The 27,618-nt window shown below is 42.2% G+C and overlaps 1 protein-coding gene across 1 annotated transcript in view; it reads right to left on the bottom strand.

The window, feature by feature from the left end:
- Positions 1 to 849: 849 nt before the first annotated feature.
- Positions 850 to 27,618, bottom strand: part of LOC126095615 (mucin-5AC-like) — a 161,988-nt gene continuing 135,219 nt past the window's right edge. Inside the window, exons 10-12 of the mRNA XM_049910383.1 lie at positions 27,210 to 27,401; positions 10,911 to 11,045; positions 850 to 995 (exon numbers count right to left, since the gene is read on the bottom strand). Of these exons, the coding sequence (XP_049766340.1) occupies positions 850 to 995; positions 10,911 to 11,045; positions 27,210 to 27,401 (473 nt within the window). The remainder of the gene's footprint in view (positions 996 to 10,910; positions 11,046 to 27,209; positions 27,402 to 27,618) is intronic.

The following is a 27,618-nucleotide window of genomic DNA, read 5'->3' as shown; positions in this document are numbered from 1 at the left end:
GCTATCCGCGGTGTACTTCAACCACAGCAGCATGCGAACAATTTACTAACTCAGCCATTTTGGAAATGGTTCCACCCTTGTGCAGAAAGCCAGTGTTCACGATGTTTTTGTCGTCAGACAGATCGTTGTGTTTCCTCAATGCAAAAACGGCTGCGCCGTATTCCCTCCCACACTGCTAGTGCTACCACCAGTCGTCTGTGAGTGGCTAATGCACATTGACATCGAACATTTACGGCAGTGACATTAATGTGAGTACACCATGTATTATGTGCTTGCTATTAAATAGGCCTTCTGTTACCTTTTCCATTGAATGTCACCACAGAACAGTAAGGGCATTCGATGAGGAGCAAGCTGTCGTCCTCAGCAGCACCCTGCCTTGAGCTGTATCTACAGAGAGATAACCGCAGTAATTACGTAGAAACGTATACGAAACACTGAACATAACGTTACGCCTTCTCCTCACTAGGAACGCAACGTCATTTACATTGACATATTTGTAAGACATCGAGTGATAGATAGGCCGAGATCCTATTGCCGATCAGACTTTTCCTGTATTAGCAGATATTGAGATATCATGGATTAGAATATATATACGTTGGCTGTAGGTGTTTCAGATCATGTTACGTCCCCATTGCCATCGGAACAAAAGTGAGTGTTTCAAAGTAAATGTAGATTTGTATAATTCCAACGGTCATAAATACATACAACTCGAGATTAAGTATATGAGTCATTGTGAAATATTTTCACATTCAGAACCGATACAGATACTGAAAAGCGAACCAAACGCAATGACATTAGTCCTTGAGAAAGCTAGGGTGCTCATTGCTGCTGAATGAGTCTCAAACTATACTATGAGGTACCAGATCCTGGTTCTAGTCCCAGTGTGCCTGGTTGTGCAAGTCCTGGTGTAATGTCTCCAATCAGCACGGGGGACGGTGCTGCCACAGCTCCAGGAGTAGATTCAGGCACATTAGCGGGTGATGGTGTAGCTGCATCTGAAATAAAGACTATTATCATTAACTTGAATAAGTACATGTACCTAGAGTTATATGTGTCGACAAGGCGAAGTACTGTGACTAATCTTTCCGCTTTCCGCGTGCCGTTACTTGCTCGATTGCTTCAAGTTTCTTTACTTCTTACACCTAAATTGATTAATGTCTGCAAGTGTACTACGGGGTGTTAATTTAGGTACATTTGCAGATTCCGGCATGATTGTATCTGATACACGCAATAATAAATCTTAATAAATGAATCCATGAACTCAGGATGAGGAACTTTGACAGGATGGAGTATTGTGATAAATTCGCTTGATGTCACAGCTGCTAACATTCGATGTGCAGAAACATGCACTCGATCAACATCTGTACAGCTTCTGTTAACTGCTGTAATTCTTTTCTCTGAGTTAAAATTTCATACTTTATTCTATGGTTCCAGTGCTATGTACGTAGAATAGACACTTTCGATTATAAAATGGAATGTCGTAATATGTTTTGTTTCTGTCAATGAGCAAATTTAGACTACATTTACTAAATCAATTGTCGTTATATGATTCAAATATTTCTTTCGATTTCTATTGTAGCTTGTACCAAACGTTTTTAACCTTCATTGACAAGCATAACAAAATTCATTCGTCGTAGGATAATACACATGGGGAAGAATAGTGCCCAGTTGTATCCCCTTGAAACTGGAAACACAGTGAAACTCGAAAAAAATGCGTTCAGACAGTTTTTATATATTATTGACTTATTTACATAAGCCAGTCGAAGTTTCTTAGCATTCCTGCACTCTGGAATTTTGTTGTGGTATGACAACACATGTCAATAATGACAACGAATCTTTACCATTTCTGCTTCAATAACTTTTTATCGAATACAGCATTTTAAATCAGAAATAAATCTAGTATTGATAACGTCGCGGCAGTTGCGGTACCAGTTCCAGATAAAACTATGCTCAAGGTTACGCCGTCCACTGCTGTTTCAGCCGTTCCAGATAAAAGCGGTGTATTTTCGTCTGTATCTACATCTATTGCAGTGTGACCTTCCTCGCCGTACTGATATGGATGACGCTGGCGCAGTCCAGTTTTAACTTCTTCTCATGGCATTGTCTCCAACTCAAATTCGACGACTTCTTCGTCTAAATCATCATATGCTGGATTTTCTCCGTATCTAATTTTATCTGCGGCATCTTGTCGAAACATTGTCCGTATACAATTATCTCTATTAACATTAAAGGTGTTTCCATGTTCCGCCATTTCAATATCGTCCACTGGTTCTGGATATAAAGTTCCTCTGTCGTACTGAATTGAACTATGTGATCCTGTGCTTAAATACTGATTTAACCACGACATTGTGCTGACTGAATAAAATATAGGAGATTCTGCAATTATATACATATTGAACAAAAAGGGGGCACTGCATGACGCTCGAAAACGAAAACTTTTACACGTGCCAACCTTTTGTTGGCGTGGGTGCTTGCTCAGATAATTGTCCTAAAAGGACAAATTATCTCAGCGGGCAGGGACCGCCGCCATGCTGACACTGGGGGCCCCGGTGGGTAAATGACCTTGGGCGCTCACGAAACGAAGACACGACGACTCGTCTTGTTGAGAGGAGAAGCTCAAACAATGTTCAAATTGCAATTAAATTTCTTGACAGACTTATACATCAAAGAAAAACAGGGAATGAACTCTATAGATGTAGCAGTCAGAGCGAACAGGCTTAGATGGTGGGGTCATGTTACACGCATGGGAGAAGCAAGGTTACCCAAGAGACTCATGGGTTCAGCAGCAGAGGGTAGGAGGAGTCGGGGCAGACCAAGGAGAGGGTACCTGGATTCGGTTAAGAATGATTTTGAAGTAATAGGTTTAACATCAGAAGAGGCACCAATGTTAGCACTGAATAGGGGCTCGTGGAGGAATTTTATAAGGGGTTTATGCTCCAGACTGAACGCTGAAAGGCATAATCAGTCTTAAATGATGATGATAATGATGATGACTTATACATCAGAAGAAGCTGACACTGTACAAGCCAGTTTTGTAAGATTTACATGCGATAGTCGAAAGTAATATAGCTGAACCATCCTCCCTGAGATATTGTAATTGATAATCCAAAGGTTCATTAATAAGTATCATCTTTTCATATGTGAGATCAATTTCTGAAAATACATTAAAGCATATTCGTTCCTGATATTCAAATTGTGCCAAGAAAATGGCTTCATGATGAATGCTAATTTTGTATGAATCACTGAAACTTGAACAGAGTAACTATAGGTACTTTTATTCTGGAGAAAGCACTGCAATATCTGAAGCAAGTTATCATTTCTCTATCATAGAATTCGTATCTTTATCAGAAAGTTTCTCTGCCTTTTGCTAATTGTTTGGGACTGTAGCTAGCCCTGAAAAAAGAGAAGAGTCTTGTTTCTACTTTCTGTTTGAGAGTGCCGGCATTTTTGCTGAATCTTAACATTATGTAGGTTGCTAGATGCCTGATCAGTTATAATTGATTGTGATTCTCCACTGCTAGCGCAGGCTCGCCAGTCTTTCGGGTCTAGTGAATAATCATAGAAGTTTAACTGCCCCCACACAGCAATTTTCTTAGGACAAGTGCATCATGTTGTGTTGCCGACGGCGCCAAGATTCTCCTTAAGTGAACCCCTCCATCTTCTTCAGACCACCACCAAACCACAGGCTGTTGTCTGCCTTCAGTCTTCTTACAAAAGCAAGTGAGATTTCAGTTCACCATGGAATGGTACGTTCAAGGTAATTAAAATTTATTCAAGTGATTCATTGCCCTTATTATAGATTTCATTTCAGTGTTAGTATCGTATCATCAACTTTCGTTGTCAGATGGAACACATTTGAGTGTGTAAATACGAATTATAGGAATTTCTATGGCAGACTGCTTTCAACCTTGTTCCCTTCCAATATAAAGTTACCATGCCTTTGATTACTAATTTTCAAACTAATTTCACTATCAGTGCACAGAGGAATCTAAAAGAAATAACTGTTGTTACCATGGTATCTTTATCCACGATACTTTCGCGTACTGGGGAGCTTGGGAGACTAGGACTTTGTTCAATCCGATTTTCACCTCAGAATATTAGAGGTTATGGGGTGTGATTTCAAAACAGTAACAAGTGGTCTATTTTTTACGTTTGTGAGTTGAGTGTTTGCATATCCGTTTTAAACGTAGTTTTGTGGTGAATAAGTTAGCTGCTGTATTTCTCAGACGCTGATGTGCTCCCACATGTCCAATAAAGTTTGTGTAACCATCAACAGTGGCGTCAGACAATTAGATCACAGCCGGCCGCGGTGGTCTAGCAGTTCTGGCGCTGCAGTCCGGAACCGCGGGACTGCTGCGGTCGCAGGTTCGAATTCTGCCTCGGGCATGGGTGTGTGTGATGTCCTTAGGTTAGTTAGGTTTAAGTAGTTCTAAGTTCTAGGGGACTTATGACCTAAGATGTTGAGTCCCATAGTGCTCAGAGCCATTTGAACCATTTGTGAAATTTCTTGTGAGTCTAGATATCCCACTCTCATGTTCCTGCACATGTTGCCCCTTCTTTTAACTTACTGGTTCTAACCGGATAGAAACGTACAGCAAATTTATCAGGACTACCTCTTGCCTACATGCGGTCAGTGTGTAAGTCGTTATCCTTTGCCTCTTTTAAATTCATTACACTGTATTCTCACTAACTGAACTAGCGAGTCCTATTACGGTAGTTGTGCATTTGAATTTCGGTCGTAACAATCAAGCTGTTTCGAAAACATCTTTTCTCTTTTATGAGATGCGGCAAATAAGTCAACCATAGTTGTTGGTTACGTATTATTTGTAAATGTCTCTTTGGCTAGACTTTTTCCGTACAGTCTACTAATTGATTCCTGTCTTTGACTTTGCCTTACCCTGTAACGTTTCGTATTGTTTATGTGGCAGCAATTTGCGTGTCCTGCCAGGATCTTCCGTAAGCTAGACGGTCCTCATCGTTAGGAAGCAGGTATCTTTTACTCTTCATGTGATGGCTATCTTAAATTTGTCGAGACGTGCCAAGACGTGTTATACCTACCAAAATGAAATCACTAGTTATGTTTTCTCGGACGCTCAGTCAGGAATATACGGTTATATCATTCAGTTCTTCTGATAAGCAGCCAGACACAGACGTATCTGTCTGTGAACAATGTATGGCTAATAGATTCCATTTCACATGTATATTAGCGTTGTTTATTTTTTCCAATGTTTTGGTGTGGTTTTATGTGTCTTGGCGTATATGTTGCTACAGTTTGGTGGATTTTGTGTAACTGAGGGGGACATTATATGTGTGATGAATTTCGGAAGTGAGAAAAATGTGGTTAGGATAATTCTGAGCAAATGGCTTCGACAGCTTTTTCTCTTAGAGAACTAGTTGAGGTTTTACAATTTTTTTTCTTTTTCTGTGACTAAATTGTTTGAGATGGCCTTTCATCATAGGTTAAAGACCAGCTGTAGGAGAGTAAGAGATGAGGATGTGGAAGAGATTGTATGCATTGAAGTAGGGGTTTAGTAAACCCTCTGGTACGTATGAGTAGAGCTGTCCCAGTTAACAGACAAATAACACTACGTGAAACAACCGGAGAAATCAATGTGGGTCATATAATTAACGTATCCGTTATGAGAGGGCGGCGAAATTTGACGTTAACAAGCCAGCGAATGGTCTAGGGGTGGCGTCTTTGATTAGTATTCAAAACGTCCTCAGTTCCAGAATCGTAATCCACCATTGCTTAATTTTTGATTAATAATCAGCTTTGGCGGCGCATCTGCAAGACCAAGAACTCCGGCACAGAAGTTACCATCTTTCTGCCAACGGCCTCGTCGATGAGGTCGAAGGAGCGGTCAGAGTTTCTGGGCACTCATTCCTCCTTGGGCTGGAAAACTGCCCCTACACGCGGAAGAATCAACAATGATCAACGGCAAGTCGATTCAGAAGGCTACGGAAACCACAGCTATAAAGACACGTGGATTTATCCTCCAAGCGTAGCATTTGCAACCAACGTCCTCAGTTATTTGCGGGATGTATTCCAGACTTTTCCTTCTTCTACTCCGAGGATACTTACTTCTACGTTACTCCTGTTGGCAGCTGTTCTCTATTCGAATTCTGGAATATTCACTTCGTCTTCTTTTGTGAAGCCATTTCAGAAGGCTGTGTTTAGTAACTCTGCTTTGGCAGCACTGTCTTCGACAGTACCTCCATTGCTATCGCGCAGAGAAGACATTCATTGTGTCTTGCCGCTGACATACTTCATATAGACCACAATCTCTTTGGATTTCCTGCCAGGTTTCGAGAAAAAGTTTCGTTGTGGAAACTGTTATAAGCATCTCGCATTGAAGTCCGCGCAAAATTTTGAGCTTCTGTAAAAAAAAATTCCAATTTTGGGGATTTTGCGTCTGTTTAAATTTGGCATGTTTGTTTCCTTGTTTCTGCAACAGTGTTCTAGCTTGTTTCGTGTACCAAGGAGAATCAGCTCCGTGTTTTGGTATAAATGTCTCAACTGCTGCCGATACTATTTCTTTGAATTCAATCCATATCAGATCTACACTGATACTATTAGTTTGGAATGAGTGGAGATCGTCTCTCAGAAAGGCGTCAAGCGAATTTTTATCTGCTTTTTGAACAGGTATGTTTTTCGCTTATTTTTGTAGGATTTGGGGCTTACAATATTCAACTTCGCTACAACAACCCTGTGTTTACTAATCCTTGTATCGGTTTTGATGTTCGTTATTAACTCAGGATTATTTGTTACTAAGAGGTCAACTGTGTTTTCACAACCGTTTACAATTGCGTGGGTTCCTGAACTGACCGCTCGAAATAATTTTCAGAGAATGCGTTAGCACAATTTCGGATGATATTTTATGCGTACCTCCGGAATGAAACATGTATTTTCGCCAACATATCGAGGGTAAAATATAGTCACCATCAACTATTATCGTATGATTCGGGTACGCGTTTGAAATCAAACTCAAGTTTTCTTTGAACCTTTCAGCAACTGTACCATCTGAATTGGGAGGTCGGTAAAAGGATCCAATTATTATTTTATTCCGGTTGCCAACAATGACCTATGCCCATACTAACTCACAGGAAGTATCTACTACAATTTCGCGACAAGTTAAACTACTTCTAACAAACACGCCACCACCAACCGTGTTTAGCCTATCCTTTCGGAACACCGTTAGGTTCATCCCAAAAATTTCGGCTAAGCTTATAACCGGCTTGAGCCAGCTTTCAGTGCCTAAGACGATTGAAGCAGCAGTGCTTTCCATTAGCTCTTGGAGCTCTGGTACTTTCTCAACACAGCTACGACAATTTACAACTGTTATACCAATGGTTCCTGTATCTACGTTCTTCCGGTGTTCCGCCTGAACCCTTTGTGACTGAGACCACTCTTGTGTTTTCCCGAGATCCTCTAACCTAAGAAAACGCCCAGTCCACGCCACACAGCCCATGCTACTGATAAACTGGAGGTGACCAAGAGAAAAAGATTGAATCACCCACGTAAGGATAACGTTCTATGAGTCGGGGCGTGGAATGTCAGAAGCTTGAAAGTGGTAGCGAAGCTAGAAAATTTGAAAAGAGAGATGCAAAGGCTCGATCTGGATATAACAGGGGTCGGTGAACTGAATTGGAATGAAGACCAGGATTTCTGGTCAGATGAGTGTAAATTATTATCAACAGCAGCAGAAAGTGGTATAACGGCAGTGGAATTCGTTATGAATGGGAAGGTACAGCAGAGAGTGTGTTACTGTTAAGAGTTTAGAGACAGGGTCGTTCTCATCACAATCGACAGCAAACCAACACCGACAACAATAGTTCAGGTATACATGCCGACGTCGCAAGCTGAAGATGAAGAGGTAGTGATAGTATATGAAGTTACTGAAAGGCTAATACAGTACGTGAGGGGAGATGAAAAACTAATAGTTATGGGGGGCTGGAGTGCAGACGTAGAGGAAGGAGTAGAAGAAAACAGGTTACCGAAGAATATGGGTTTGGGACAAGGAATAAGAGAGGGGAAAGACTAATTGAGTTCTGTAATAAATTTCAGCTAGTAATAGCGAATACTCTGTTCAAGAATCACAAGAGGAGGTGGTATACTTTGGAAAGACCGGGTTGTACGGGAAGATTTCATATACGTTACGGCATGGTCAGACAGAGATTCCGAAATCAGGTACTGGATTGTAAGATGTAACCAGGAGCAGGTATAACCTCAAGTCACTATGTAGCTGTTATGGAGAGGAGGCTGAAGTTTGAGAAATTAGTGAGGAGGTATAAATACGCAGAAAAGTGGGATAAGAAAGTACTAAGGAATGACGAAACACGCTTGAAATTCTGTATTGCTACAGATACAGCTGTGAGGAATAGCTCAGTAGGCAGTGTAGTTAAAGAGGAATGGACACCTCTAAAAAGCGTATTACAAAAGTCTGAGATAGAAACACAGGTACAAACAAGGTAACTGCGAAGAAATAATGGACAACAGAAGAAATATCTCAGTTGATCGATGAAAGAAGTGAGCACAAAAATGTTTAGTGAAATTGAAGAACACATAACTGTGATTGACGTAGGAAGCAAATGCGAAATTGTTGTGTGAAGTGAAGAAATGATTGTCGGAAGGACTGCCTCTGCATAAGAAAAAATTAAAACAACCTTCGAAAGAAATTAAAAGCAAGGATGGTTACCATTAAGGCTGAAATGCCTCTCTTAAATCCAGAGGAGAGAGGAGAGGTGAAGAGATTACACTGAAGTCATCTGTGAGGGGGAAACACTTGTCTGATGACGTGATAGGAGAAGAAACAGGAGTCGGTATAGAAGAGATAGGGGATCCAGAATTAGAATTAGAATGTAAAACAACTTTGGAAGACTTAAGGTCAAGTAAAGCAGAAAGGATAGATAACATTCCATCATAATTTCTAAAATCGTCGGAGAAGTGACAACAAACTGAATATTCACGTTGCTGTGTAGAATGTATGAGTCCGGCGACGTACCATCTGACTTTCGGAAAAATATCATCCACGCAATTCCGAAGACTGCCAAAGTTGACAACTGCGAGAACTATGCCACAAATAGCTTCACAGCTCACGCATCCAAGTTACTTACGAGAATAATATACATAAGAATGGGAAAGAAAACTGAGAGTTTGTTAGATCATGATCAGTTTGCCTTTAGGAAAGGCAAAGGCACAAGAGAGGCAATTCAGACGCTGGGGTCGATAATGGAAGCAAGACTAAGGATATGTGAAGACACGTTTATAGCATTTGCCGACTGGAAAAAACGTTCGACAATGTAACAAGGCGCAAGATGTTCGAAATTATGAAAAAAATGGGGGTAAGCTATAGGGAGAGATGTATGATATACAATATGTACAAGAGCCAAGAGGGAATAATCAGACTGGATGAACAAGAATGAAGTGCGCGGATTAAAAAGGGTGTAAGAGAAGGACGTAGTCTGTACATCGAAAAAGCAATCATGGGAATAATAGAAAGGTACAGTACTGGAATTTAAATTCAAGATGAAAGGAAATCAGTGATACGATTCGCTGGTGATAAGGAAAGTGGAGAAGAATTACATGATCTCCTGAATGGAATGAACAGTCAAATGAGTATATAACACGGATTGAGAGTAAATCGAAGAAAGTCGAAATTAATGAGAAGTAGCAGAAACGAGAAGATGGAGAAAGTTAACATTAGTATTGATGGTCACGAAGTAGACGAACTGAAGGGATTGTACTACCTAGGCAGAAAAATAACCAATGACGGACGGAGCAAGGAGGACATCGAAGACAGACTAGCACTGTTAAATAGGGAATTCCCGGCCAAGAAAAGTCAACCAGCATGAAACCTAAGGCTTAATTTTAAGGAAGAAATTTCTGAGAGTCTGCGTTTGGAGCATAGCCTGGTACGGTAGTGAAACATTGACTGTTGGAGAACCGGAACAGAAGAGAATGGTAGCGTCTGAAATGAGGTGCCATAGGCGGATGCAGAAAGTTAGGTGCACTACTTAGGGGACGAATGTGGAGGTTCTGCGCAGAATCGGGGAAGAAAGGGATATATGGAAAACACTGACAAGGAGAAGGCACAGGATGATGTGGCAGCTGTTATGAGTATGACATCATTGATACTAGATGGAAATGCAACAGGAAGAAACAGTAGAAGAAGAAAGAGACTGGAATACATCCAGCAAATAACTGAGGACGTAGGTTGCAAATGCTACGCTGGGAGGAGGTGGTTGGCACAAGAGAGGAACTGGTTTCGTGAACCATCAAACCAGTTAGAATACTGACGACTCAAGTTACAAACAAGGAAAAGGATTAATGTGAGTAGACCATGCACTATGCGGAATATAAAATGTGCATGCTGCGAATTCGGCCTTCTGATATGTTTTCCAATGAATGTCACCACACAACAATAAGGGCTGTCGATGAGGAGTAATCTTCCGTCTTCAGCAGCACTCTGCCGTGTACTATACCTACAGAGAAATAACGCAGTAGTTTGGTAGAAACGTATACGAAACACTGAACATAACGTTTCTGCTTATCCTCAGTAGGTAAGCAACGTCATTTACGTTCAGATATTTGTATGGCAAAGAGTGATAGGCGCAGATCCTATCGGCGATAACTGTTCCAGTATTAGCAGATACAGAAATATCATGTATGAGAATATATGCATTTTCGCCCATCCTCACTGTAATCGGGTCGAAAGTGACTCTTTCAACAACGATCTAGATCTGTATAATTCCAGTGGTCATAAATACATAAGTGAGACATTGTGAAATATTTTCACAGGCGGAACGGATACAGATACTGAAAAGCGAGCCAAACGCAATGATATTAATCCTTGAGAAAGCGAGGATTGCTCATTGCTGGGGAATGTGTTTCAAACTGTACTATAAGGTACCTGATCCTGGTTCTAGTCCCAGTATGCCTTGTTGTGCAAGTCCTGGTGTAGTGTCTGCAATCAGCACTGGTAAAGGTGTTGCCACAACTCCAGGAGTAGAGTCAGGCAGATTAGCGGCTGACGGTGTAGCTGCATCTGAAATAAGAACTACAATCATTAACTTTACTGAATCCATGGACCTAGAATTATGCGTATCGACAAGGCGAAGTACTGCGATAAATACTTCCGATTTGCCCGCACCTAATACTCTCCCAATAACTGCAAGATAGTTTACTTCTGTCATCTAAATTAATTAATGTCTGCACGTGGAATACTGTTCCATAACTCAGGGTGTTAATTTAGGTACATTTGCAGATTCCGGCACGATTGCATCTGATACACGCAATAATAAATCTTAATAACTGAATCCATGAACTCAGGATTAAGCATATTAACAGGATGGAGCATTTTGATAAATTCGCTTGATATCATAGCTGCCAAGATTCGAGGTCCAGATGCAAGCACTCAATCAATATCTGCACAGCTGCTGTTAACTGATCTAATTTTATTTCTCTAAACTAAGTTTCTGTATGTTACTATTTGGATCCAAAGCTATATACGTTGAACAGACACTTTCGATTATAAAATGGGATGCCTGAATGTTTTTTTTTTCTTTCAATGTCTAAAATTTGACTACACTTACCCAGTCAATTTTCGTTATAAGATCCAAATATTTATTTTGATTTCTATTGAAATTTGTACAAAACGTTGGTAACCTTGATTGAGAAGCGTTGTAGGATAATAGACATGGTGACGGATAGCACCTAACTCTATTTGACTGGGACCGATGACCTTTGCAGTTTGGTCCCTTTAATCCTCAAACCAACCAACCAACCATCTATATGACTGAAACAGGAAGAACATGGGTTCAGATTATTTTTATATATTACTCAGTAATTTAAATATACCAATGGAACAAAACTGTTGAGGCTTTCGTGGCCACTTGTTGACAAATTGCCTATTGGCTTCTGTCTCGGGTTCTTCGGCCGAAGTTCATCTAATGATTTTACTGACGTTTCACCAGCACGTGTGGCTGGCATTGTGGAGCTTCACCCTCCATTGCCGGTGGTGTACTGGAGCCGAGCTCGCGGCCGCAGACTGTATGTACCTGGCGCGCCAACGTCCGAGGGCTTCCTGCGGTCATTTCCGGTGCGTTTCTCCTCTTGCTACCTGCGACGGTCGTTCGCTGCAGTACGGGATGCCATGATCCGTTTACCTTAAGGTTCAAATGGTTCAAATGGCTCTGAGCACTATGGGACTCAACATCTTAGGTCATAAGTCCCCTAGAACTTAGAACTACTTAAACCTAACTAACCTAAGGACATCACACACACCCATGCCCGAGGTAGGACTCGAACCTGCGACCGTAGCAGTCCCGCGGTTCCGGACTGCAGCGCCAGAACCGCTAGACCACCGCGGCCGGCTTACCTTAAGGCTTTCCTCTTTCTTGTTGAAGCTCTTCGCGCGTTTTTGTATTTCTACAAGCGCGTGTGATAGTGCTTCTCTATAGTCAGAACTTCCGTGTCGGCGAATTTTGTTACGTGGTCCGTCTCACTCAGTGCGTGCTCTGCCACGGCCGATTTCTCCACCTGCCCTAACCTGCAATGTCGCTTATATTCTTTGATCCTGGTGTTGACTGACCGTCCTGTCATTCCGACATCAACTTTTCCGCATGTGCATGGTATACGTTACATTCCCGACATTGCAAGTGGGTCCCTTTTCTCCTTTGCCGTTCTAAGTCACTCTTTGATCTTCCTTGCCTGTTTGAAAATCGTCTTTACGCCATGTTCACGCAATATACGGCCGATTCTGTCCGTCACTGTGGGAATGTATGGCAGAAAGGCCGTACCCGAGATTTATTTTTCTGATTCCTTATTTCGCCAAGTGTTTGAGTCTGTTCCACTTCTAATATAATTTGTGGAGTACCCATTGCTCCTCAGAACACTCTCCAGGTGTTTCATTTCGCGTCTTTGGTGCTGCGACCCACATATTCGTCCTGCTCGCCTTTCGAGCGTATTAATCATGTATCTTTTCTGGCTCGGGGGGTTTGATAGTTTGTGCAGGTATCGGTCCGTGTGTGCTGGTTTTCTATACACGCTGTGTCCCAGGTTGTCACCATCCCTTGTGACCAGCACTTCTAGAAATGGCAGTTTTTAGTCCATCTCTACTTCCACGGTAAAGTTTATGTTTATATGGAGGCTGTTCAAGTGACTTAGGAAGTCTTCAACATGGCTCCACACAACGAAAGTTTTATCGACATATCTGTACCAAACCTTAGGTTTGCAAGTCGCCCATTCCAGTGCCTGTGCCTCGAATTGTTCCATGAAGAAGTTGGCCACCGCTGGACTAAGAGGACTGCCCATGGTGACGCCTTCCTGCTGCTCGTAGAAATCACCATTCCACGTGAAATAGCTCGTGGTGAGACATGCATGGAAGAGCTTTGTGATGTCTTGCGAGAAACTCGAACCGATATGTTCCAGTGCGTCACTGAGTGGCACTTTCGTAAACAAAGAAACAACATGAAAGCTGACCAGGATGTCGTTTGGTGCAAGTTTCTTAAGCTTGTCAATGAAATGTCCTGAGTCCTTTATGTATGCGTCAGTCTTCCCCACGTGTGGCTGGAATGGAGAGGCAAAGTGTTTTGCCAGTTTATTTGTTGGTGAGCCAGGAGCGCTAACAACTGATCTTAGTGGAACATTGTTTAATGGATCTCGGATAATCCATACAGTCGAGGTGGTAGGGCTTCTGTGTTGCGCAGGTTTCTCTGTATTTCAGCCGGCAGAGAAGACGCCTTGATTAATAGATTCGTATTCCGTGTGATACGCTGCGTCGGATCTGCGCTTAGTTTGCGGTACGTCGTCGGATCTAATAGGTCTCGGATCGCCAGTTTCGTAAAATCTTCATGCAATAGTTGAAACAAATAGAGTTGAACCATCATTGCTGATCTCTGGTAGCAGATACACTCTACAGAGGGAAAATCTCATTCTGGAAACATCCCTCAGGCTGTGGCTCAGCAATGTCTGCGCAATATCCTTTCTTTCAGGAGTGCTAGTCCTGCAAGGTTCGCAGGAGAGCTTCTGTAAAGTTTGGAAGGTAGGAGACGAGGTACTGGCAGAAGTAAAGCTGTGAGGACGGGCCGCGAGTCGTACCAGGGTAGCTCAGTTGGTAGAGCATATGTCCGCGAAAGGCAAGGGTCCCGAGTTCGAGTCTCGGTCCGGCACACAGTTTTAATCTACCAGGAAGTTTCATATTCTTTAATGATTTTCAAATGGTGCCAACAAAATTGCTTAATGATGAAGACTAATTCCTGGAACATCACTGAAACTTGTACGTAATGAGTGAACTTCAGTTACTCTTATTCTTGAGAAAGCATTGACATATTTTAAATACATCTGTCAGATTTCTTTCATAGAATTCGTCCTGTTTTCGGAGAATTTCTCTGCATTTTGCTAACTGTTTGAGACTGTAGCTAGTCTTGAGGAAATAAAATGAATCTTTTTTTTTCACTTCTACCCTCTGCTTGAGAGTTCCAGCATATTTGCTGATTCCTAACCTGATGTGGGTTGCCAGAGGCCTGACAAATTGCAGTTGAATGCGACTCTCTCATTGCTTGAGCAGGATTGCCAATTTTTTGTGATGTGGTGAATAGGCATAGAAGCTTAACTGCACCCATAGGGCAATTTTCTTTGGTCTTGTGTATTGTGTTACGTTGCCGACGGTGCGAAGATTCTCCTTAAGTGAACCCATCCATCTTCTTCAGATTAGCATCTAACGGAAGGCTGTTGACCGGGTCAAGTCTTGTTACGAAAGGTAAGTGAAGCAAATGATGTTGCAGTTCATCATGTAATGATACGACGAAGGAAATAAAATGTTATTTAAGAGATTCATTACTCTGATTAACGATTGCAGTTCAGCGTTAGTATCGTAGCATCAACTTCATTTGTCAGCTGGAGCACATTTGAGTGTGTAGATACTAATTATAGGACACTGAGGGACACTACTTTCAACTACCTTCCCTTTTAGAATTAAGTTACCATGCCTTTGAGTAATGATTTTCAAAATAACTTCACAGTGATCGTACGAAGGAATATAGAAGAAATTACCGCTCTTAACATGGTACCTTAATCCATGATATTTCCGGGTATTGGGGAACTTGGAAGAGAAGTAATTGGTGCTAATCTTATTTTCACTTCAGAATATTAGAGGTCATGGGGCTTGATCTTAAAATCAGTAACAAGTGGCCGCATTTTATGCGTTTGTGAGTTGAGTGTGTGCCAATCTGGTTTTAACGTAGTTTTGTGGTGAACATGCCCACCAAAGTACGTTTAACCACCTACAATGGTGCAGAACATTAGATCATAATTTTCTGAGCATAACTAATACCTGTACTCCTGACAATTTTTTTATTGATTTCCGATATACAAATTAAGACTTTTCATTAAGTTTTGCTCAAATTCTCACACATGTGCACCCACTAAATGGAGCTATCAATATTGTTGCTAAATGAATACATCACGCCCAATTTCACCGTTTTCATGATTTTTACATTAAATTAATGAAATCTTCTGCATCTTACCACTTGTAAGGAAACATAAACAAGCTTCCTGCCGATGGCACTGTAGCGTTCTTATTCTGGTCTGAAAAACGGAAAACTCCTTTGCAGTTCAGTTTGTATGTATGACTGTTTACTACTTTTCGAGGGTAATACACTTTACCACATGGTTATCTTAGAAGACACGATGCAGTCTGGTACTGTGAATGATAATGCGTAACTTGGAGATACATTCCCCGAATTTTACTGCGTAGCTGACTGTTTCTTTCCATGTTGAGAACAGACTGAATTGTCAAACTACTGTTTTTTTATGCTGCAAACTCGTTTATTGTTTAATGCATCTTGTTTGAAATTTCTTGAAAATCATGATCTCCTATTTTCATGTTCCTGAGCCTGTTGCTCTTCTTTTTTCAACTTACTGGTTCCTACCGCTTTGTGTAGTTTGAAAAGAATGTCAATTCAGAGACTACTGGCTGCTCTAGAAGAAAAGCAAACGTTTCAGGACTACCTTTTGCTCCATGAAGTCAGTATGTAAGTCATTATCCTTTCTCTCCTTCAGATTCATTAAGCTGTAGTAACTGAACTGGCGAGTTCGAATGGCAGTCAGTTCTCACCTTTTGGACGCAGGTATTTTTACTCTCCATGGGATTGCTGTCTTACATCTGTCGAGACGTGCCGAGACATATTATATCCACAAAAACGAAAGTAATAGCTCTCAAAATATCCACGGGTGTACTGCCTGTCTACAGTGTCCAACGGGCACAATATTTCGGCGATCATACATGTCGCCATCATCAGGTGAACTGACGGACTGAGCTCCTGTGAACGTGCCGGCACGGAGATCCGTACGCTATGGCTGCTCGCGGCGGCGGCCGATTTAAATACTCTCCGCCCGCGGCGCGCTCCCTCCGCTGTCCGCGCCCCGCGCCACGGTCGCGCGGTGGAACAGATTGCGACGGCGTCCGAGATGACGTCGGTGTGATGGCTCTGTCCGCCGTGGTTGTATGTGTCTTGGTGTAAATCTTGCGAAAATTTTGTCGATTTTGTGCATTTGTGTAACTGAGGGGATAATGATATGTGTGACGAATTTTGGAAGGGAGAAAACTGTAGTTAGAGTAATTCTGAGGAAATGGGATCTACAGCTTTTTCTTTTAAAGACCTGATTGTGGTTTTGCCTTTTGTTTTCTTTCTCTGTGACTAAGTTATTTGGGACGAATTTGCATGTCAGATAAGTGGCCGGAGACTACTAACAGGACAATGTGGTTCCGACTACCTGACTATAATCCATAACCAACACCCAAAGTAAAGAATATCTTATGGACTGCGTTACCTTCGAACTGAATGGTAGGCAATTTGCTTTCGAAATTCAGAAAATAGTATAAGTAATATATCTGGGTTTCCCGTCATGACTACCTACTCCCAGACTATACAAATGGGTATGCAAGATGTCGCAGCTAATGGGTTTACTAGTCACGAATCCATAATTTGATGTTTCAGGAGATTTGCTGTTAATATTTTCATTTCAGTCATCAGTGCTCTGACTGACTTGATATTTTCCGCAGGAATTCCTCGCCTGCGCCAGTCTCTTCATCTCAACGTGCATCTTGCGTCCTCAGTTATTTGTTGCATGTATTCACTCTTTATCTTCCTCCATAGTTCTCGCTCTCTAAGACTCCTTATAGTACCATAGATGTTACTCCCTGATGCCTTACCACACATTCTAAAACACTCCCACGTTCTCGTCAGTGTTTTTTGTATGTTCATTTCTTAGCCGACATTGCGAAGAACCTCTTCAATCCTTGTCATCTAGCCGGCCGGTGTGGCCGTGCGGTTAAAGGCGCTTAAGTCTGGAACCGCGTGACCGCTACGGTCGCAGGTTCGAATCCTGCCTCGGGCATGGATGTGTGTGATGTCCTTAGGTTTGTAAGGTTTAATTAGTTCTAAGTTCTAGGCGACTGATGACCTCAGAAGTTGAGTCGCATAGTGCTCAGAGCCATTTGAACCTTGTCATCGTTATGATTTTCAGTTTTCTTCTGTAGCACTATATCTCAAATTTTTCGAAACTCTTTTGTTTCCATGGTCCAAGATTGATTACCATACAAAGCTATGTTTCAAACGTACGTACATCGCAGAGAAGTCTTCCAGAATTTCAGACCTATGTTTGATATCGGTAGACACCTATTGGTTGCTAGTTTACTCTTTTCACATGCTAGTCTGGTTCCTTTGACATTATTTCTCCGTCCGTCATTGGATTTTTGATTCCAAGGTAGCAGAAGCAGTTTTACTTCGTCTTCTTTGTGGACACCAATTTTGATCTTAAGATTATCGTTATTTTCATTTCTCCAATTTTTAGTTACTCTGGTCTTCCCCCGTCTACTCTCAGTCCATAATCGGCATCCATTAGATTATTCATTTCATACTTCTTCGCTTCCACTGAAGGTAGCAACGTGAGCAGAGAATTTTATCTCTGATGCCTTTCAAAAAGAATTTTCATCTCACTCTCGAACGTTTCTTTCATATCCGTCATTACTTCTCGATGTACTGCTTATTAGTTTTTCAGAAGGTTTCAGTAAAAATATTTAGAAACAAGGTGAAATATTTAGGGAATTAAATATAAGGCTCTCGGTTACAACTGATAGGAAGCGAAGCAAATTCTTTCTGCACAGGTGTGGGAGGAACTGAAATAAGAACAGGTGTTGCAGCGGTATATATGAGCTTTAAAAAAAGCAGCGGAAAGGTAAACAGAAAAATGGTAGTTCATGGTAATATTGAAAGCGCAGGGAACACTGGGAGCCTTAGGGAGCCAGTTACAGAACAAGATTCTCTGACGCCATATTTCGAAGGTAAATTAGAAAGTTTTAACGTTAGCACCGACGGATGCAACTTTAAATTTGAGAAGTGGACTGTGTATAATTACAAGATGCCTAAATAAGTGAAACTTCAAGACAAGTCAGAACTGTGTGGTGGATCGGGACTCGGGCCCAGGAACTTTGCCCTTCGCCGTGATGTGCTCTACCGACTGAGCTACCCCAGCTGAATTCACAACCGTTCCTCATTGCTTTACTTCCTGCAGAACCCTATCTCCTGCCTTCTGAACTTCTTTAATTGCATTAAAAAGTTACCTATCAAACGCAGAGAACACTAGTGATGAGGTATTATCTGTTTCGGTAGCGGAATCTGAAAAGTTAAAAGCACTGCTAAAATTCAGGTAAGGACAATACGAATTTAACATGTGTCAGTGTGGAGGAACACATGCTTTACATGAGCGTCTCGCACAGGTAGAGCAGAGGACAGGATATACACTCCTGGAAATGGAAAAAAGAACACATTGACACCGGTGTGTCAGACCCACCATACTTGCTCCGGACACTGCAAGAGGGCTGTACAAGCAATGATCACACGCACGGCACAGCGGACACACCAGGAACCGCGGTGTTGGCCGTCGAATGGCGCTAGCTGCGCAGCATTTGTGCACCGCCGCCGTCAGTGTCAGCCAGTTTGCCGTGGCATACGGAGCTCCATCGCAGTCTTTAACACTGGTAGCATGCCGCGACAGCGTGGACGTGAACCGTATGTGCAGTTGACGGACTTTGAGCGAGGGCGTATAGTGGGCATGCGGGAGGCCAGTTGGACGTACCGCCGAATTGCTCAACACGTGGGGCGTGAGGTCTCCACAGTACATCGATGTTGTCGCCAGTGGTCGGCGGAAGGTGCACGTGCCCGTCGACCTGGGACCGGACCGCAGCGACGCACGGATGCACGCCAAGACCGTAGGATCCTACGCAGGGCCGTAGGGTACCGCACCGCCACTTCCCAGCAAATTAGGGACACTTGCTCCTGGGGTATCGGCGAGGACCATTCGCAACCGTCTCCATGAAGCTGGGCTACGGTCCCGCACACCGTTAGGCCTTCTTCCGCTCACGCCCCAACATCGTGCAGCCCGCCTCCAGTGGTGTCGCGACAGGCGTGAATGGAGGGACGAATGGAGACGTGTCGTCTTCAGCGATGAGAGTCGCTTCTGCCTTGGTGCCAATGATGGTCGTATGCGTGTTTGGCGCCGTGCAGGTGAGCGCCACAATCAGGACTGCATACGACCGAGGCACACAGGGCCAACACCCGGCATCATGGTGTGGGGAGCGATCTCCTACACTGGCCGTACACCACTAGTGATCGTCGAGGGGACACTGAATAGTGCACGGTACATCCAAACCGTCATCGAACCCATCGTTCTACCATTCCTAGACCGGCAAGGGAACTTGCTGTTCCAACAGGACAATGCACGTCCGCATGTATCCCGTGCCACCCAACGTGCTCTAGAAGGTGTAAGTCAACTACCCTGGCCAGCAAGATCTCCGGATCTGTCCCCCATTGAGCATGTTTGGGACTGGATGAAGCGTCGTCTCACGCGGTCTGCACGTCCAGCACGAACGCTGGTCCAACTGAGGCGCCAGGTGGAAATGGCATGGAAAGCCGTTCCACAGGACTACATCCAGCATCTCTACGATCGTCTCCATGGGAGAATAGCAGCCTGCATTGCTGCGAAAGGTGGATATACACTGTACTAGTGCCGACATTGTGCATGCTCTGTTGCCTGTGTCTATGTGCCTGTGGTTCTGTCAGTGTGATCATGTGATGTATCTGACCCCAGGAATGAGTCAATAAAGTTTCCCCTTCCTGGGACAATGAATTCACGGTGTTCTTATTTCAATTTCCAGGAGTGTACGACCGGTGGTGTTGGTAAATGCCGGCCGCGGTGGCCGAGCGGTTCTAGGCGCTCAGTCCGGATCCGCGCGACTGCTACGGTCGCAGGTTCGAATCCTGCCTCGGGCATGGATGTGTGTGATGTCCTTAGGTTAGTTAGGTTTAAGTAGTTCTAAGTTCTAGGGGACTGATGACCACAGCAGTTAAGTCCCATAGTGCTCAGAGGCATTTGAACCATTTGGTGTTGGTAAATGAAGTCATGATAAGTGTAATGACGATGGTGATAACTCAGGACACGAAGACGATTATAAATGAGGTCCAGAGGATTGTGAACTTGTGCCCGACTTCAATAATATTCTTGAGGTGGTATCTTAGCTGTATTTTCCCTTGGATGATGTGTAACCGTTAGAAAGTGAGATTCAAAAACCAAGTTCTTCAAACTGAAGCAGATGGTAGGGTTTAGAAGCCTATAGCTTTCAGCCATCGCCGTCAAATGGGATATCCATTTATTTTCTAATTAATTTCTTGCAAGAAACAAGGCAGGTCTTCATTTTTGTTAGTGTGAATTTTATCTTGTGTTAGGACTTTCTGGAATAGTGAAACATCAGTCCTGCATTTGACGTGAATTTTTTATAGAGGATAGCAGACAAGTTTAGGTACTATCATGCTCAAATGTATCCGAATTAGACGAGTTTCAGTGTACCGGTTTGTATCCAACCCTCATAACGTAACTTCTTGTAGGTTCTCCGCTCTTTTTTCGGTACAGTCGTTTGACTATAGCAGTTACAAGAGGCACTAGAGACAACTGCTCTGTATGGTTATCAGTCCGTATGCAAATCAATAAGAACACTCTGCAGCTATCTGGAAACACATTGTTAACTCTAATTTAGTACAATAAAATGTAACATTTCAAAAACCATGTTAGAACTTGAAATTACATGACGAAAATCTAACAATCACTGTCGTTGTTAAATAACTGCAAAAGATCTTAAATATGTTTTGAATTAAAAGTAACAAGGTGTGTTTACAATTGAATTTATTAGGGCTGAAATGTTCGTGATGGATTTGTTACTCAGGTGACACAGAATGACTATCCGTTCACGTGCCAGGGCACTGAGTTTTCCTGACTGAACAACTGTACGACTCTGGTGTTACGGGTTCTCTACTGACAACACAACACACAGCACCTCCTTTTCTACTGGCTCTATCCCGTGCTAGATCTTTCATCTCCATAGAACTACTGCTGCTTGCAACTATCTGAAGTTGCACTCAAAGCCTTCTTCTCTCTATCCGATTTCTATCAGTTAACTCATTTTACGTAACTGGCTACTACTTGACGCTTCAGGACTAACTGAACTCTTATTGTAATTGAACTGTGACGAAAAATTTGCTTTACCCCACTTTCACTCAGTTCCAGCTCATTTATTTCCTGATGCACCTATGTCATCTTCAGAATTCCTCTGTATCACAAGATTTCAAAAGATTAGAATTCCCATCTTGTTTGAAGAGTCTGCCCTCCACATTTCGCTTTCTCAAGCAGCTACATTCCAGACAAATACGTTCAGAAAAGACTAACATATTCGTTCGTACTATCTGTTCAGAGAGATTCGTACCAAATAAGTTAATAAAAAATTGTACTGATCGTCATGATACTCAGAGCAGGGCACAACAACGAAACAAGCCTGCCAAATTTAAAAGAACACAAATTCTCCAAGACTGGCGATGTTTTACTGAGACTCGAAATTTAGCGCGAACTTCTACGCGCAATGCTTTGACTACAACAAAATCTGACAGAAAATTCCAAGAGGTTTCGGTCCTATGTAAAGTACACCAGTGGCCAGACACAGTTAGCACCGTCACTTCGTGATACCAGTTGTAATACAACCGATGACAGCGCCACTAGAGCGGAGTTATTGAACAAAGTTTTCCGAAATATCTTCACCAAAGCAGATAAAAAAATATTCCACAATACTAATAAAAAAAAGCTGTCAATGAGCAACTTAGAGGCAGATGTCCTCGGTGTAGAGAAGCAGCTTAACTCAGTTAATAATGGCAAGTCTTCTGGTCCACACAGTATACCAAGTAGGTTCCAATCATAGTGTGCTGACACAATAGCCCATACACGCTATCTTATATAATCGCTCACTCCACAAAAAATCCGTACCAAAGGAAAGAAACTTGCAAATATCACAGCAATGCTGAACAGAGGAAATAATAACAGTCCGCAGAATTGCAGACCCATATCAGAGACGTCGAATTGCTGTAGAGTTCCGGAACAAATACTGTATTCGAAGATAATGAATTATCTCGGTCTGTTGACACGTACACAACACAGATTCATTAAGTATCGTTCTTGTGAGAGACAGCTACCTCTTAATTCACGTTCTATAATGAATGCTATAGATAGGAGATCTCATATCGATTCCACCTTTATAGATTTGTAAAAGGATTTTAACACCGTTCGTCTCGAGACACGTGTAATCAAATAGCTTGCCTACTGAGTACTGCTAAGTTCTGCCACTGGATTCGTGATTTATCTTCGTAAAGGTAGCTGTACGCAGTAAACGACGGAAAATCATACAGTAAAGCACAAATGATAACTGGCCTTCTCCATGGAAGCGCTATAGGCCCCTCTGCAATCCCTAATCTACGTAAATGATTTAGGAGAAAATCCGAGAAGCCCTTTTCGAATTTTTGCCGATGATACTGTCATTCATGCTGATGAGCTCCGAGTCAAGTGTCTGTGAATGAAACCTTACTGACGGTGGTGAGTCTCTCGCTGAGGTAGGACTTGGACATAAAAACGAAGCAACACAATTAAAATCTAAAGAAAACGTTGACATTAAAGCATAAGAATCTGCAGGTAGTCATCTTATAACGTTTCCAGTAGATCAGTATGTGCCGTGGACTCGTGACTTTCTTGGCGCTTAAGCTGTCGGCAAATGGGACGAGTTAGCTAACATGGACGAGTCAGTCTACGAGTTTCGTGACGTCACTTCCTGCTATATCACGGTGGGGACCCTTTACGTGACGTGAAACACAAAATAAGTTCTGCGATATTTCGGCGACGTGTCACGTAAAGTAGAACCAGTAGGTATCAATAACGTTCCATACGTCTCAAGCAAGAAGCTTGAGACCCGCTTAAAGCAAGAGGCCGTATTACAATTGCCACGTTTGGAAGAAGCCCGTATTCGATAGGTTTTATGTTACACCCCATGAATATATGTGGTTTGTATGCACACCACGTTGAAAGTGAGAACGTATCCCTATTGGTTTGATCTTTTGTAACAAAAAATGGCGCACTAATGGTTTAAGACTTTTCGTATTTACCTATTACCGCGTAATTACTCGCGTCTCGTTAGAATAAGCCGTTTTAACGCAACGGCACATTGAAGATCCGCAAAAAAAGCGTGTCGTTCACTTTAGGATTTGTTATAATTAAATGTAAATTCATAATATTTTGGCGATTAAGTCCTGTAGAACACAAAAAGCCAAAATAAAAGTCGCCTATAACGGAGGTACAGCATAGCATAGTGAGCAAAGTCACCGACTTTCAGAGCAGAAGTTAGATCGATTCAGCACCCTAGGCGAGTTATATGCATTTTTTTTAAACTTCACGTTCTCCAAACCGTTGTTAGACTTTCTTATGATGCTAACAGAAAGGATTTCTGTAATACTTGATGTTATGTAAATATAAATGCGTTCTCTGTCAGGAGTGTGTTTGTTTGATCTGTTGAACGTTTATAAACTGATGTCCTTATTGACTGGACTCGTCCCTATCCTTTCTCTCTGATTACTTGTCTATGAATACAGAAGTTTATACTTATGTATACCACAGACAGAAAAAGATGAATTGCACTTGCACAAGGGAGGAAATGTGCTTGTTAGTTTAGCTAACGTAAGAATTTTACGTGCGTCCATTTTCGTAAACAAACTTTATCGTTTGCGAGTCAAATGAAATGAATAACTGCCGCCGGAGAGAGTTGACAGCGTAAAATCACGTTAACGAGATCGTCCCGTGTGGCGATGGGGCTGTTTCTTTTGACTCGGTACACCACTCTCATGAGATTTTGAAAAGACCCACTATCGAAATTTCAGAACCTGTATGAGTTTTCCTCCCAGCAAGTGTATAACATATGAAGACCAGCAGGTCGAAGAGGTTGACAATTAACATTTCTGGGAGTACAACTCGATAGTAAATTCATTGCCGGCCGCGGTGGTCTAGCGGTTCTAGGCGCGCAGTCCGGAACCGTGCGACTGCTACGGTCGCAGGTTCGAATCCTGCCTCGGGCATGGATGTATGTGGTATCCTTAGGTTAGTTAGGTTTAAGTAGTTCTAAATTCTAGGGGACTGATGTTAAGTCCCATAGTGCTCAGAGCCATTTGAACCATTTGAGTAAATTGATTTGGGAAGAGCATACAACAGAACTACTGAAGCACCGAAACCAATCTGTATTTGGAATGAGATTGATGTGAGATTTAAGACATAAGAAACTTGCATACCTTACTTACTTTCATTCTGTTACATAATACAGGATCAGATTATGGGGTAACGCATCAAACCGAGCAAAAGTTTTAAGGTGGGAAAGCGTGTAGTAAGAATTATCTGTGATGTAAATTAAAGAATATCATGTAGAAACCTATTCATGGAACTTTTTATTCCAACGCCTGGTTCTTAATGAAATTTGTTGCAAGTAATATTACTCTATTTTCAAACAATGCTCAATACATGGTATCAGTACTAGGGACAAAAACAATCTACATAGAGACTTAAAATCACTTTCCTTGATCGAAAAAGGGGTTCAATATTCAGGAACACACATTTTCAATAAACTGGCAGCAACAATTAAAATCTTGTTTTCTTTTAAAACACGTCATAAACAGCGTATGAAAGACTTTGTCATAGGCAAATCCTTCTACTCTATAGAGCAAAATCTTAACTGAGACTGTGGTACAAGCTTATGCAAAAATGGCTGTTACATTTCAGTTTCGACAGAACTTTGTCACAACACTTAAGATTAATTATTTTTTGTATGAGAGATTTATTAAAAGTGCATACCAATGTTTCATCCTGACAGTGTATTATTTCTGTAACTATTATCAGTTCCAGTTTAGTGTAATATATTCACCAATTATCACAATCTCCTGGAAAATGATCAGGGTGGAAACCATTGTATTCAAATGTTTTCTGTTTTTTTACGTTATACTTTGTGACATGTTGCACAACGACGAGAATCATCTCTTTTTGTGTCTATGGAACGAAAACTGAATCTACTCTAACGTGATCTAAACCCTTCCGCGAGCATGTCGGAGTTAGCTGCTTTGTCCCGATTGCTGATGGCTTTAATTATAAATGCCCTGAGTGTGTGGCTGATCCATTAAATGCGTTCCAATGGAGGTTGTTAGAGTTGCCTAGTCGGAGGCGCAATGATCTAACGAGTGACTAATTTCATCAGGTTAGGGGACATGACGCAATTTTGGTGCTGTATAACTATGATGTCTACATTGCGATGACAGCTTTGAGCCCTGACGTCACCGAATCAGTAGCTTATTGGGGGGGGGGGGGATGCTTCCTGAGAACAGGTTGCGCTATTACTTTCTAGTTAGCCCTAAACTTCCTGTGAGTTTGATTGGTTGGTTTCCAGTATTGGAAATGACCTAACCCATGATGAGAATCATGTTTTGGCACCGTCTACTCCTAGAACACAAAAGAGAAGGTCTGCGGTCCTATATGGTCAGCTCAATGATTAACCAAATTAGACAGCATGGGGCGCTTGTTGAGGGATTGCCAGGTACTGCGACAAAAGGTGTGGCAGTGTTGGTGGCGCGTCGATGTAGGTCATTGTATGCGCCTGCAAAGGTTGATAAAACATTGGGGTAAGACCAGGGCTCTTGCACAGGCTGACTTACGATTCGTATGCATAACCATGGATCGTGAACCATTTTGTGTGTTGTTAGATTCTTATAGTAATGTGTCACTTGCGAACTAGCAATTGTACATTAAATTTTCTTGTATTTGTTAAGTTACCTAATATTCTGAGATCGAGTATGGTGTTCTACATTCCGAATGGGAATCAATTACCGATGGTTGTTAAGGTGAGATTGTAACTTAGCATTCACGGGCTCTCTTGGCTTACTGGGTTCACCATTACTGATGGGTGAAATACTGATGAGCTCCTAGCGAACGATTTCCTTGAGCACATCGGTTGCATATGTCGGAAAAGTGATTATTTTGATATTTAGACCAACTAAACGCATTTTTTGCGCAGTTTCTGGTCCGAACGTTGGGGTGCGTTGTTCAGACGGGTGCTGTCACCGTCTGATACATCCAGTTAGAATACTGATGCGGTATGTTGCTATTTGTAGGTGATGGAACGGTACCCAGAAATACTCACTGATAGACTACGGGCCACTGACATAATCCAGTATAAGATCTTGCTAATGGATTAGATGCCGGTTCAACGGTCAGTTACCATTTACCAACGCCAAACTTCAGGCAATTAAGAAAACCTGTTAATCAGCTCTTGGATGAAGGTATAAGTAGGCCACAGGTTTCGCCCTATGCATCACCAACAGTTTTGGTACCAGCCAGTAGTGGATTATGAGGTATTTATTCAGAGGGTGAGTCAGGAATTCGTACCATTGTGCAACACTGTATTCTTTTCATGGTCTCATAAATGCAGAGTGATTTCTGTGCTTGTTGAGGAAACTTCTCGTGGCCTGTATTTTATCATTAAGCTATAAATGTACGGTTTTCTTCATCCAATCGTTTAATACAAATCATAAATTCACTAATTTCCTCGTGTTTCGCTACAACTCTCCGAAAACTAAATTGATCTTCACAGTGTTCAACTTCTATTACCGTTGCCATTCTTCCAGAAATAATTTTTGTTGGTATTTCACAACCATGACTTTTAAAAGATGCTTTGGTAGCATTCAAACGTTCCAGAAACCCTGGAATGAAATCCCTAGTGCAGTTGCAAGATCCGAATGGCAGAAAGACTTACCTGACTCTAGTGCCGCTCCTGCCACTGAGGCATTTCCTTCAACTGGAAGTACCTGCTGGGGAGGAGGCGATACATCATTCTCCTCCGTTTTTCCTTTGAGGTTTACTTGTGGAAGACGCTGAAGAGCCTCCAGATGAGCTATCAGTGAATCATGCGTTACAGACGACTGCGAGTCACCTGCTGAGGTTTGACCTGGACATAAAAGCGGAACATAATTGCAATCTAAAGAAAAGTTTAGCATTAAAACATCAGAATCTGTCGGCAGTCTTTTTATAAAGTTTAAAATAGATCAGAATGTGCTGTGCACTCGTGACTTCCTTGGCTCTTAAGCCGTCGGCAAACGGGACGAGTTAGCTAACGTGAACGAGGCAGTCTACGAGTTTCGTGACGTCACATACTGCTATATCAC

Source organism: Schistocerca cancellata, chromosome 8 (genome assembly GCF_023864275.1).
Source record: "Schistocerca cancellata isolate TAMUIC-IGC-003103 chromosome 8, iqSchCanc2.1, whole genome shotgun sequence".
NCBI classification, from domain to species: Eukaryota; Metazoa; Arthropoda; class Insecta; order Orthoptera; family Acrididae; genus Schistocerca; species Schistocerca cancellata.
This window is presented reverse-complemented; position numbering and strand designations above follow the sequence as displayed.